General features: G+C 42.0%; 1 protein-coding gene across 2 annotated transcripts in view; it reads left to right on the forward strand.

The window, feature by feature from the left end:
- Positions 1–3,510: 3,510 nt before the first annotated feature.
- The window catches only part of pkn1a (protein kinase N1a), a 59,012-nt gene continuing 47,844 nt past the window's right edge, over positions 3,511–14,678 (forward strand). The window contains exons 1-2 of one of the 2 annotated variants that reach the window (XM_083765663.1): positions 3,511–4,053; positions 4,289–4,427. In XM_083765663.1, coding sequence (XP_083621789.1) covers positions 4,413–4,427 — 15 coding nt within the window. In that variant the 5' untranslated portion in view covers positions 3,511–4,053; positions 4,289–4,412. Of the gene's footprint in view, positions 4,428–14,678 lie in introns of both variants that reach the window. The other variant, XM_083765662.1, reaches the window with a different exon arrangement.

Raw genomic sequence — 14,678 nt, forward strand, 5'->3', positions numbered from 1 at the left:
CCCTTCCAGATCTGTCCATACTGTGTACAGACTACAGTCATATATATAACCATCTAATCTTTAGCTAGGAATCAGTTAACACACAATATCAGGTTCCACCTGCATAATAATATTCAGATGAAGGAGTTCCAATCCATTCCTTGATTTTAGCTAAGGGTTTTGTGGATACAAACTCCGTCAGGAGGAGGCATGGACACACTGGTACAGAGGGGGATTGATATGAAATCTGATGACAGTACAGCACGCTCGGGATATTTAATATGAATTCAGTCTGCGAGTGATCCTATTATTGGGAATGCTAGAGGCTATACTATAGAGGCTATTAAATTATTCACTCAGAAATCAGCCATAGTTACAACATTGCCACATTGGTATAATTAATTAGTTCTTCATTCACTACCTGAGGCTGTTACCAAGGTCACTCTGCAACTCATCAGCTATACCAATCAGGAAACGGAGATGCAGTTCAAGGTGTAGAAGTTTGCTATCCATCAGACTGATGTCTTGGCATGAGGACGCGACGTCACAGATCGAGCCGCACCCTGTCTCTTCACCACACGGTGGCAGCCATTCGTCGCAGGAAAACTCCTTGCTATTTTCCTCGAATTCTAAATGGGGATTTTAGTTGTCTAATTAGAAATAAGGTTACACAAACAATATAGCATGGGATATTATTTAAATAGATTACATGAAAATGCATATAAGTCGATTAAACCTTTGAAGTAGCAGTCCCAGATCTCCCCGCCGTCCTGGGACTGGCCTTCTGACGAAGCCTCTGCTAGAAGGGGTGCGTCTGGGGTCAACAACTGGGCCTCAGATGCCACTTCTCTCTCTTCCATGTTTACTGTAACTGTACCAAGGTGATCTGGTGACTAAATCGAGCAGACCATGTAGGCTAGCTATATTTTAGCCAGACCGCACCAATGCAACTCCTTGCAAAAAAACTTTTGACGCTAGACCGGTCCACCAATGCAATGCAACCCATTGCAACTGGGCATAAATGGTTGCAAGCATAATACTCGCAAGTATTTTCATGTTGCAAGGAGTTGCATTGGTGTGATCTGGCCTAGTGTTTAGCTCTGAGTCTGACCCCTCTCTATACTAGGAGGGGGTAACTACGTTTTGCTAGGAGCCATGAGGAGGACGTCTAGATAAGTTGACTGTAAAATATGTTTAGCGTTGTTTATGTTTAGTTTTCTGTAGGCTACATTAAAGTTTAACAGAGAGACGAGATGAGATGTGCATGTGAATTGATCCCCATTCATTTGACAAACCTCTTTAAAATGGAGTTTAGAGCCAATTATCCAAAGATACTCACTTTCGTCGTAGAAAGTCAAGCCTCTTGGTCGGTGATGATGATGCTGGGGCCAAGTGATGCGCGCACACTACAGGTGTTGCGTGGAATTCAGTTCCCCTCGGATTTGTGTTCCCACCTAGGCTAGCCAGAAACGGAAGTCCCTCCTGGTCCGACTCCCCGTCTTTTCCCTTGATGGCAAAATGGTTAAATTCCATGCCATAATAATGCTGCCTAAACGTAAGGGAGTACATTTTGACTGGGGAACACATTTCAACCTTAATACTCTATGATTTCAACACGTGTTTATGTAAACACGACCTAAACATGACCCCGCCGGGCACGCCCCCTGTAAACTTCAACTAGGCCTACTTCAAACTACTAGTTGCACTGAAAGTGTATTTGGATGGCTGGTGCAAGGAGAAGTCACCACGCTAAATATCATAACTGAAGTTGTGGACACCCTAGATCTCCATATATGGAGCTGACCTGTTCTGACATTCCATATCTTGATCTGCCCTCATCACACCCTGTACACTCAAGATACGCTCCATATATGGCCAGTGCACCATAAAGTTAAACAATAACTTGAAGGTTAAGTTTAGGTCTCATAATGTCATTATCAGACATTATACATCATGATGATGTATCGTGCATGTTCAGATCATGCATCCTTTAATATTATTTTAGACCATTTTCACATTTTGGAAAAATATCAAAGCAGACCTATGCCTGTTATTGCACGCACGCATAAGCCATACATATTCAATTATCTAATTACACTGGTGTCACTATCATGTAATAGGGTTTCAATAAAGTGTAGCATACTTGGCCAATACTTATAATTTGATATTCCACTACCTCCATCCATCCAGAATCCACTGTCTAAGATGCATTGTATAAACTTTTCAGCAGCTATATAATGGAGTTGATGGTGAGTCCCATAGCCCCAGTTGGCTATACCACCTGTCGAGTACTTCTTAAAGTTTTGCCATTGCTGTGGTAATTTCTTGTTTAATCAATACGTTTATTGTCACATACTGTAGTAAAACCACTGTTTATAAATGACATTACATCTCATTCTGGCCAATGTGTGTCCTCATGTTTGTCTTCAATGTTTGTGTTTACACAGACCCTCAAAGCTGAGGCCTACTTCAGCATCAAAGAAATTAAATTGAATTACATTTTTTTTAAGAGTGAAGAGAACCTACTGTCAGCTGTAAATTTCAGAATGGTAGATCTGAGGCCTGAGGCCTATACCATTGCGTGGCACATCTATGCATGGAATGTCTATGTTCACAGGCTTCATGTGCGGCCTAGAGGGCAGCTGAGCATGTGTAGCACCATACCTCTTACACCATGGTGTGTCCTTTGGGAAACCGAGATATAACAAATATTACATATAGGTTACAGATATAATTCCATCAGCTACAGTGAATCATACATACAAACATGAACATCAAAACAATTTCAAGAGAAAAACTAAAACAAAATATAACTTCACAGAGGTGGTTTAGAGGTTTAAGCCTAGTTGAAGCTGAGAAGTGTTTAGTGTTTTAAGAGTGTCCAACACCTGCTATAGGCCATGGCCATTACAGATAACAAACAGGTTTTATGAATATCAGACAGCCAAATCATTTATGGCCAAATTTGTGACGGCCACACACGCTTTTTTGCCAATGCTGTCATCATCCCCTACTCTTTCACTTCAATGTTTTATTCAATATTTATTCAATATAATTGATCATGTAATATATCATATCATAACCTATGTTGTTTTTCAACAGCTTAATTAATGAAGCATATCCCCCCAAATAGTTGTACATTGTTATGTGTACATTTTAACTACATTGTTACTACTAGGCTTACTATTATACATTGTTATGAAACATATCCTGACTGTGATTTTGTAATGATTGAAAAATGTATTGTCTGATTTGTTCAACCACGCCCCCATTTCTTTTTAGCACCCCCGGGCCCCTAGTCGATTTTAACACTTAAAAAATGTGCTAAAAAAAATAAACACTATTCCAAATGTAACCCTTAATAAAATGCACATTAATGTATGAACCCCCTGATTAAAGAAAGACACAAGACACTTAACTGACGTAATCAACAGTTGGTTTATTAGACGCGGTCACGTGACATATTGAGGCGCGTACCCGCAGCCAGTCTACCAAGCCAACAGAGAACGCGCTGCTTGTCTAGGAAAGTGTTGTCGGTCGGACGGTGTGTGTGTCTCCTCCCAGCAGCAGCAGCCTGATGTGTGACTGTCCATGAACGAAGAAGAACAGCACTATTTTTTATAAACCATTTCTATTTCTTTCTCTCTGTGTTTCGAAAAGTCAGTGCGATATCCGGAAGAAGAAAAACAACATTAGACCGCTCTCTAGTCAGTCGGAAAAATGGGCTTGTGTTGGAGTGACAGGCGGCTTTGTGGCATGTGATACTGTGTGTGTGTGTGTGTGTGTGTGTGTGTGTGTGTGTGAGTGAGAGACATTTCGCGGATGTTACTACAAAGGAGAAGAAGAGGTTTTTTGTGGATCATCAGCAGCAGCACTCTGTGCAGAGCTGAAGATGAGTCCTGGTGCTCTGTTTTTATTGTGCTCTTCTTGTTAGCTGTGGTGGAATAGCAGGCGACCCAGTCGAGCAGCCAGCCCAGAACAATGACTATTCGGAAACCAAATTGTTTTCCTGGATACTCTTCTTCTTATTTGACATTGCGTGGACAGTGATCTGCGTTTTTAATCCTGTTGGAAGTAAGTGTCACAAGTCACAACTAAACGTTGTCCAGACAGACATCAACTCTTGATTTGGGCAGTGGCGCGTTCTGGGGCAAGCGATCCAACAATACGGATTATCATTCATACGTCCTGCCTGCCTTTGTGTGCCTGTGAATGGAATGTATTAAGTTCATATTATAGCACTTTGCGAAACGGGTTACTGTATTAGTTTACATCCCCTTTCCTCCCCACTTGTTCTGACATTATTTAGGTTAAATTATCAGGAAGTGTCGGACAATCCCTGATGTGCCGCTTAGCTGCTATCTGAAACTGTCCGTTACTGCAGAAGACACGAGCGCGCAACCGTCGACCCGGGGCCGGACGAACAACGAACGATGGCGAACGATGAAGTAAGTTCATTTAAGTTGACCGTTTTTTAATACTTTTTCACCCTCAGTGCCTGCTGCGTGTGTTGTGTGTGCTCCAAATGGCCATTTGTGAGAACGTCTGAGCTGCGTACACACAGTATATCCACTTAACTTAAAGACTAAAGCAGACTTAACGTGGGGTGGTGGGACAGTTTGTTTCTTGTTCTAGTTATTAATGAAGCATGTGACACTTGTGGCAGCAGGCAGGGCCCTCTGGGGGGTGGTGGTGGTGGTGGTGGGGGGGGGGGGGGGGGGGGGGTGTTGAGCTGCAGTTGTTGGGGTCACCTTGGTGCTTCTTTACCAGATTGGGGGTGTGTGTGTGTGTTCTGTAATAAGAAAGTGTTGTTTTGAAGATGTTGGGAGTTAAAGCTAGGGCACACACAGGCACAATAGTGGTGGGTGTTTGTAACACACACACACACACACACACACACACACACACACACACACACACACACACATACATAAAGAGGGCATTACTAGTTCATGGAAGCATTAGCGAGCATGCCGTGTGCAGACTGCTTACATGGCGTTTTACAAGGGATGACTGTGTCATCATGACAACACTTGCGTTTGCCTGATGTGTCATGCAAGTGATAAGGCAGACAGTGCATGTTTATCATCATGCCCCCCCCCCCCAGCCTCCAGAATAAAATCATTAGAGACAGACTGTCGAGGGAGAAGAGCCACTCTGAAATGACTTGAGTGAACCAGGTTGACAGTAGTGCTAGTGTATGTCAGCTGGAAAGTGACAATACCAGTGTACAATGGGGAGGTATGATGAAGCATTTGGCAGTACGACAGTCCACCTGTTTTCCCATGCAATTGTTTTTTCTTCTTCTTTTATTGGCATTGCTTTATTATTTAGACAGTGTTGTAGAAAGACATGGAACCTATACTAAGGCAGAGAGAGAGGGGAGAAACGAGACATGCAGGGACAAAACAGCAGTTGGATTCAAACCCAGGTCCTCAAATCAGAACTCACAAAGACAAAGAGCATTTGGCTAACTGCACTATGCACCCTTTCCCCATGCAATTCCCAGTGCAAATCAATCACACTTATGTGAAGTGAGGGGTGCTCTTATCATCATACATCATCACATTCCGTGCTCAGCCAATCAAATCATCACATTCTGTGCTACAGATGCAAAAAGCTGCGCCCCTCAAAAATGTGTTGGAACTGGAAGTATCACCATATCATTTTTGTAATGCTACAAGAAGCCAGCATTTGTTATCTCATTCTCCACAATTGCAATTAGCTGAGCAAAGAGCAAGTGGAATTAGGTGAACATTTCTCATGTTAAAAATAAACCCATTAACATTGGCTTAAAGCCAGGTTGCCTACAGTAATAATTGTCTGAAAATGTCATGCTTTAAGTATGAGGAAGTGGCTTTTCTGTGTTCCGCCTGCTTCTTGCCAGTCTAGTCTCCTGTATGCTTTCATTTGCCTATTGCACTGAAACAGAGGTCACCGACTTATACAGACTCGTGGGCTTAAAATCTTCTTTTAGGCTTGCTGTTTTACCCATAAACCAAGTATGCAAGTTATTCAACAGTTCTCTGTGCCAATTTTAAGTGTATGTTATATTTTTCACACTTGAGTTCAAGTCTGTTCAATGACTAGACTTTATTTTCACTCCTAGAAGTTTATGTCAGGAAGTCATAACCCCACCATGTGTTGGTTGTAAAAAAGGCAAAGTCTGTGCTCAATTATGTATCCTACTTAAATACACCATGTCTTCTGAATGCTTTTAAAAGCTTTGTACTTCTGGGTTGGTTCGCCACCTCAACTATGGCTAATTGTAGCTGTTGGTGCCTTGATGTTCCCCAGTCAGATAGCTTGGCTAGTTATAAGTTAACATAAATGGGAATGTCTTTACACACATTAAAGAGGTTATTTCAATCTGTGATCGCTCACGAGCGCCTGCACATGACATAGCGCCCCACTAGCTAAAAATCACACTTGTGTGAAGTGAGGGGCCCCTCACTTCTTTAAACAAACATCGTACTCTGTTTGTTTAAAGTGGTCTAAACAAACATTAGAAAGCACCCCACATGATGTCACGTGGGGTGCTGTTTTCTTTACTTCATTAAAAGTCCATAGACTAGTTGAAAGCCAGACGTTGGAGAGGCTAGTGCCCCCACAGCACATCCCTCCCTGCAACTAGTGCATGACGGTAGGGTTGTGTCTTGAAAGTGTTCTTTACACATTGCACCTTTGCAGGCAAATGATCATTGACTGGAGGTTGATTAAATCCATTTCCACTGGCAAAATCTGTCATATACTGGTATTATACAGTCAGTGTATATATTTGTGTATGTGCATTCTAAACTGTGATTAGAAAGTGTTCTTCTATCTAGACACACACACACACACACACACACACACACACACACACACACACACAAAGTATATTCCCCGAAACGTGTTTCGTGGAATTCGTTCTTGAAAGTTAAGTAACAGACACTGGGAGAGGAGAACGCAGCTTTGACATTTCATCTTTTCCATACTGGGGCTGTTTATGTTTTGCCCCTTACCAACCCTCAGCGGGCTCACACACACACTGTTATGTAGAATGGCCAAACAGACGAGGATGATGGGAGAAGAAAAGAAGGAGATGGAAGGAAGCCCCCCCCACCCCCACCTCGATCAATGTCATTGTAAGAGCACTGAAGTGTGGAAAAGAAGGGGAAAGGGCACTCAGTCTGAGAACACTGGAAACTATTATTCCCTTCTCTGTCACAAGATCTTACCATACTGGATTCTCAGGGTTTGACTGAAGAAGCACTTAAGTTAACTCTCCCTAGTGTGAGTTATTATCCTATATAAAATTTGGAGTAAGGAAGGACGGCCGGCAGACCGTCCCGCTGGTGACCTCTGACGTTCACGTCACCATGACTCAACCATAACCATATAAGGAGTTCCCAATAGAGCGACAAAGTCCTGTTGTTATCCCCTGGTCCCAAGGGGTTTGCGGAAGGTTTTCTCTATGGAGAATAACATGGGATCTTAAAATCGTCTCGTATAATTATAATAATAATTGTGTTCGAAACATAAACAAACTCTCTCTCCGATATTGTCGGGGAGGTGTGTCTGTATCGTTTACGACAGTCAGTCGCTCATATTTGACACAGTATGTTTCTAGCGAAAATGTAACTAATTCGGCAGCAGTAACATTAGCGATTTCTCGCAGTCTGTTGATCTTCATATATATTATTTGCCGACTGTCTTCTGTCATTGTTTCTTTGTCATACACCTTTTGTGTGTGTTTATCACTGTACGACACACCAATGTCACACCATTGTTACTCATAATAGCTGTTCTACACATTACCTGTACTGCTGCTGGTCCATATAGTTTCAGATTGTGTTCACACATATAATCTATCAAGTAGAGAATAGCCCACTGGGCCAGCGAAGATGCTGGTAGGTTTTGTCAAATGTAACTGATGTACCATGATGTTATAACACAAAGTGAAGTCTTTGCTCTATGCTGCCTGTTTGTCTATGGCGAGCTCAGCTTGGGTCCAGATTCACACCGCAAGACAAGAATCCAGGCGAGGTACTTGAAGTATTGCCGGGGTGGGGGTGGCTTTGGCATTGATGGACATATTTGAACTTGAAGAGATCCTACTGTATATCCTACTTGATAAAGTCAACTGAGCGAAATACTGTTTGTTTCAGGCTAAGCATTTCAGGTGACACATTTTGGAATGCAACAATGTTTGCATATGGTTTGTGTCAAGTATGTTTTGGAATCCAGTGCATATTATAATAAATGTCATCCAAGACAAGTATATTATCCTCTTATACCTATATAGAGAACACGGCTTATTGGTAATGGTCCTACATTGCAGTGTACTGTACGGCCTCGCAGTGTGCGGCCGTCTACCATTTCTCACATTTTCTCACGCATCAGATATGAGGGATAAGAGGTTTATCACACATCGTATATCTATATATCACATGCCTCTGGTTGTGGACGGGAGGCTGCAGACCGCAGTGGCGCTCTGCAGCCTCTTCGGTCACAGCGTGCCTTTTGTTCACCCCACAGGAAGACTGGATGCAAAACAACCCCAATAGGAATCTGAACCAAACTGCGTCACGCTTCCTCATTGAGGTCAAAGGGGAGACGAGCGAACAAGTGGGGAAAGCTGCAACACAAGTGTTGGTAATAACTTATCTGTACACCATCATGTAAGGGAGTTGCAGTGGTGTACTGTAAAGTAACTACGTAGATTTACTTAAGTACAATTTTGAGGTAATTCTTTTTTACCATTTCTAATTTTCAGTACTTTTACTTCTACTACATCTCGGATGCAAATATTATACTTTTAATCCACTACATTTATTTGAAAACCTTAGTTACTAGTATTTAAACAGACATTAACCACTCCAGCCCATTACTGTACATTTCGGCCATTTGAAAACAGCTGATCTACAAGCTCACAGTCACTCACAATGTGTCGATGCGACACATTGTGAGTACTTTTACTTTTGGTACTTCAAGTACATTTGGATGCCAATACTTTTGTACTTGAATTCCAGACTTTTTACTTGTAACTGAGACTGAGTACTTCTATATTGCAGTATCGGTACTTTTTACTTAAGTAAAAAATGTGAGTACTTTTCCCACCACTGTTTACAGGGAAGCTGAACTGCACAGCTGAGTCCCCCAAATCACCACATACTGTAGTAGTTTCATGAAATGCATACACAGCGGCAGACACACGGGGGAATACATGGGGATACTTCCCATAAGCCGTTGTATGACGTAAGGCGACTGTTATGCACATATCTCATGCTTTTCTCAGCACTGCATTTTGGCCATGTCGACAGACAGAACCCAAGCTAATACATTTCATTACAGAACATTGGAGTAACTGAAGACCGAGAAATAACCAATGCACTCATTTGTATTCAGTGTACAACATTGGTTTGCTCAAAGACCAAACAAAGTACAGTATGCTTTGGAAAAATGGTTGGCAATAAAATCCAGTGAGTTAGTAGTCAATAAGCTAAACATGCAAGGCCAACAATAGGCTACTCATCTCTAGGCCTGTGACATTTGCATAATCGTCTAATCGCAATTATTTGAGATAATCACGATTCTTGCATAATCGTCAATCGTTTCCATGTACGATCTATGTAAAATAACGGAAATAGTTGATCAACAAGCTCAACACATAGAACACGAAGCTCAACACTTACAACGCAAAGTGACGTGCTGCAAGCTTATTGATCAACAATTTCTGACATTTTTACACAACTATGGTAACGGCCCCTACTCCTCTCAAGAGGTACAGCAGCACAGTGGTGGACGAGGCCTGTTGGGGCCTGAGGGTGGAATAGAGGCTGGGGGATCTAAAGGCTGGCCATTATGCTGATGATGAGGCTCTCTGACAGTAGCAGCACAATAGGATCTATTGTCTGACACACTGGCAGTCCAGATCACATTCACTTCGCCTGTCTGTTCACTTCCCCATATCCTAGCTTGGGCAGACTCGAGGACCACACCCTCAACTATCCGACCCAACCAGCCAACCAACCAACCAACCCCCACGCCCAGTGGTGTAAAGCCCAGGCCACGAGTGCTGCCTTGCGTGTGTGTAAAAAGAAGCGAGCTCATATTGTTTGCATATTTGTAAATGCGCTTTCAATGCTTGTCTGGATATCTGTCTGCGTACTGCAACGCTTCCATGGCTTCAAACTGGTTTTGTCTTTGTTTGAGTGGACATTCGATGCATATTTGTGTGGGACTTTTGACATTACAGTACTATATCTGATCTGATTTGTGGTGATTAACATACACTTAGGCCTGTCACAATTATCATCTAAATAATCAATTATTGTGTCATAATCGTATCAATTTTTTTTTGATTACGAGGCAAACAGAAAGGTATTCTATATTCATATGATCCAATGTTCAATGCCAAAAACACAATTAAATCGTTAATCGCAATTATTTGTGTAACCCTGGCAGGGCACCATCCCACGGTCAGGGAACTCTGTAGGTTCTCTCCACTTACCACTGGCAGAAATCCTATAATTCTCTTGTCCTCTCCATCCTTTCCCCCTACCCATCCCACTTCTTAAAATTAGATGATGCGAGCGCTGTGAGCTTGTAGATCCACTATTGTCAGGCTACCCAGGTTCGGTCAGTGATCTGTTGTTATATTCCTAGAAGTCATCAAGTCAGTTTGAAATGAAGCGGTCACGGGAAGCGCCTCCCCAAAACAAACACAGCGTGTTTTGAGCTGCAAAGCTTTGTCTGAGGGCCGACATACCACACCATGCACCTGATCAGCAGCAGGAGCATTTATTCATGATAAACTGCACATTGTGCACTGCTGCATTAACAACTTTCCTGCCAAAGTGAACATAAACCTAGATGAACCAATTAAGACCTGAGACCGAAACTACAAATGTATCCTAAATCTAGTTTTCTAAAACGGTTTTCTGAAACACTTGTGTTGCTATATGAGACCTTTTTCATATCGAGGACCTCCAAAATTATATGAATTTGGCTGCGGACCCCTTCTGAAAATATTGTTTTCCAGGGACCCCCAGAAGCAAAGATTTTCTTTATATATATATATATATATATATATATATATATATATATATATATATATATATATTTAAATATATATATTCAAAGATTTGCACAAATGTTCAAGATCTTTCAAAAAATAAATAGCCAATGTAGACTAGATGATATTATTTTGTAACTCTAATCTAAAATGACACGGATGAAAAGTAAAAGTACAATTCCCTCATTCATTGTTTGTTTTGTTCGTCACAGATTCGAATCATCACAGTATTGTACCGGGCAATAATTGTATCGCAATGCATCGTTGCATAGACATACTATTAGCCAGCTGGACAGCTGGTGGCCTGTGATGTACAGAGAAACATGACAGTGTAAGACTGTTCACTTTTCTGTACTGTCTGTGAGGCAACCTAGAAGTGTTTTGTTTAATCCACCATTCCTCTTGCTCCTAACTCCAGCCCTGCTTTCAGACCGTAACCTTTCTTCATTATGCCATGCAGGGCCACTTGACCAGAAACATTGATCCCAGGCCTATACAACTCAGCGCTGCTCGACTATTTAAACAGCCTGCCACTTAGGGTTAACTATCTATGTGTATGTGGCCACTAGGATTGTGTGGCAGCACAAAACGAACAACTCTAATGTAGAGAGAGCTACACGAACGGAGTTCTCTCATTAGCCAGCCAATAAAGCTAACAAGCAGTGGGTTTGCTAATGGGATCGTTATCTTCAGTGACACAGCCTCACATTTAGAGGTCTAAAATAGAACATAACATGCTCCCAACAGCCAGCTCCCTCTTACTGTCTCAGTCCTGTCTGGTCTGAGATGGATTGTCTTTCAGACTGCTCTTATGCCAGCAGAAAATACATCTGTACTTCTTAATTAAAGATGTAATCAGCAGTTTACGCATCTATTGCAAAACAGATTATTTCAACTCTAGAAACTAGACTATGACATTGCATTTGAGTGAGTACTGGAATGTGGTGAAAGGGAAGTACAGCTATTTAATATGATAGTGTGTGTGTGTGTGTGTGTGTGTGTGTGTGTGTGTGTGTGTGTGTGTGTGTGTGTGTGTGTGTTGCAAAATTGCAATATGGATTGAAATATAACGATAGATCTGTATCTAAACTTAAATATCTCCATTTTGGGGTGGGGGGGGATCACACTCGTCTCGTGTGAAGTGAGGGGCATTATTATGTGTCCCTATTTTAGAGGGGAACATAAGGCAGTCATTCAATACAGAAGTCATGAAATCATTGTTGTTTAATTAATGCTGGTCAGATGAACTGTGTCCCTCTGACCAGACTACGGATAAGCGGTTGAAGATGGATAGATGAACTCAAACTGTACTATTTTTCTACCAAATTAGCCCCATCAATAAGTAAAAAATACTTAGTACAATGTGAGTGACTGGCCCTATTTGCCTTAATCCTTAGTTTGCAAAGTCACTATGATGTAAGCCCTGCTACAACGCAGTAGGCTTCAATGTTTTGATGTTTCGTGGTGGTTGTTCCTGGCGTCCCAGTAGCTCAATTAGTTAGCCTACTTAAACCTGTAGGGATACGACTGTATATGCAGAGAAAGGTGCACATGGGATAATTGTCTTGACACCCGGATATCGGGGTCCCAAAAAAAGAATGTCCCTTCACACTCACAAAATGGGCCACTAATGGCCATTTATTTTATTTTCTATTTAAGCTACCACTCTAGAAATTGCTACTTCTCTTGCCTTTAGTTTTGGCACAATCTGACCCACCATACAGGGTGATTTCCCCCACATTAGGGGGTCGGCTATCAGACAATTTATGAACAAAGCGGAGAAGGAAAACGTAATGGGATCAAATGTGTCCCCAGGGGTCACAGCAGAGGACAGCTACACATATGAGAAGGAAACACTATTGTTTGGTGTACTGGTTAAGCCTTGTTCTGTGGGACTTTTCCTCAATGTGACCCAATTTATTATTTGAAGCTGTAAAGGAAAATTTCAACCCCACAATGTCACATTCAGTGTGGGAAATGAACACCAGCCTGTTTAGCCAGACGCTGCTTTATTTTTTCTGTGACTTGAGATCCTGTTAACTCTATCAGCCTTTTATCACTGACTGCCTGTGGCTAATAAGACAGTGAAAGGTAGTCACTATTGGCCAATCGAGTAAACCGCCAGCATGGTTTCTGAATGGAATAGGCTTTCACAGTGTGTGTGAGAAGTAGGGCTGTCATGATTACATGTAAACACTAGTAAACAACTATTGTCGACTAGGTTTACACACCATGACACACACCACCAGAATAACTAACTGTATTGGATTTCTGTGCTGAGATCAATGAGATCATCCAGTCATGCTCCTGGCAGTTTTATGTTATGGATCAATTGTGTTGTCCAATATGAACCGTAGTCACTGTACAGGTCTCGCTCTACAGCAGCTCCAGCTCTGCCGGAGGACAAGGTACTGTACTTGGGGTCTGGGTAGGGGGTATCGTTGAGAGATCTGCCCTTTCAGAGATATTGTATATCATGATACACGGAATGCACATTCTGTGATTTGCAATTCTATACCTTAATTTATACTTCCGTAGAACGACGGTTTCGTTGGCCAAAGATAATGAGTATTTTCCACATCGCCCACCCCTAGGTCTGGGGAGTGGGGACTCCCAGGGATCCATGTGGGGCCCCCCGGCAAAATTACAAGAGTTAGTAATGGTATAAAAATAGTTTCAGATGGGGGTCCGTCCGTGGCCAAATGCATATTAAAATCGGGGCTCCTTGACATGAAAAAGTTTGAGCACACACTGACTAGGAGACCAATGTTCTTCGGTCTAATGTCGAATCAATAGTTGTTTTGGGAGAGAGCAACAGTTGGGTGTCCTCCCTGTGTAAAGTGATATCCACTTCTGTTGTATGTATCCCCTCCCTGGCTCACTCAGTCTCCCTCCCTCCCATTTCTCCCTTCTGAGGCAATACACCAGCTGGTCTGTCCTCCTCGTCTCCCCTCCCCTGCACGCCTCTCCTCACTTCTTTCCTCCTTTTACTGCGGCCTCCCCTATTTTTCCGCTCTGGGTATGGTTGGACCTCAGGACCGTATCATCCACTGGGGATAATTAGAAGGGAGAGGCTAGGATTTAATTTCTTTTGGCCCCCAAAATAGTGCTATTGGTGCTTATCAGTCTTCAGCCAAGGAGACATCTCTCTTAGTCCAAACTTCCAAGTACAAGTTTTTAACACTTTTATAACAGATATATATTGGCAGATATACTGCATGATATTCCATCTGATGCATTTCTTAGTATTTGCTTGGCTTTTTCCTGTCATCGGGAAACACCTGTGAATGCTATTACAGTGCACTGTGTACTATATTCGCAGTAAATTAGCACAGTGGCAGTGGTTTTATTATGTTGGTCTTAGTGAAAAACAAGCATTTGTTTTATACAGTGACAGTTTTCAAGGGGGTCCACACTGAATGTGTGTATTTTCTATTTTGTATCATTTGAAATCTAGCAGGCAAATATTATGTTGATAAGATATTTTTTCAAGTTGGACTTTATCCAAGTTTGTGCGCGTGTGCATGCGTGTGTGTATTCTCATGCGTCATAATGAGAATACACAAGGGTGGGTGTGGTGTGTGTGGAGGTGTATAAATAGACTCAGGGACTTATTAAAGTCTCACTCTAAACAATACTT

The sequence above is a fragment of the Protomyctophum parallelum genome (genome assembly GCF_964188405.1).
Source record: "Protomyctophum parallelum genome assembly, chromosome: 5".
Lineage (NCBI taxonomy): Eukaryota > Metazoa > Chordata > Actinopteri > Myctophiformes > Myctophidae > Protomyctophum > Protomyctophum parallelum.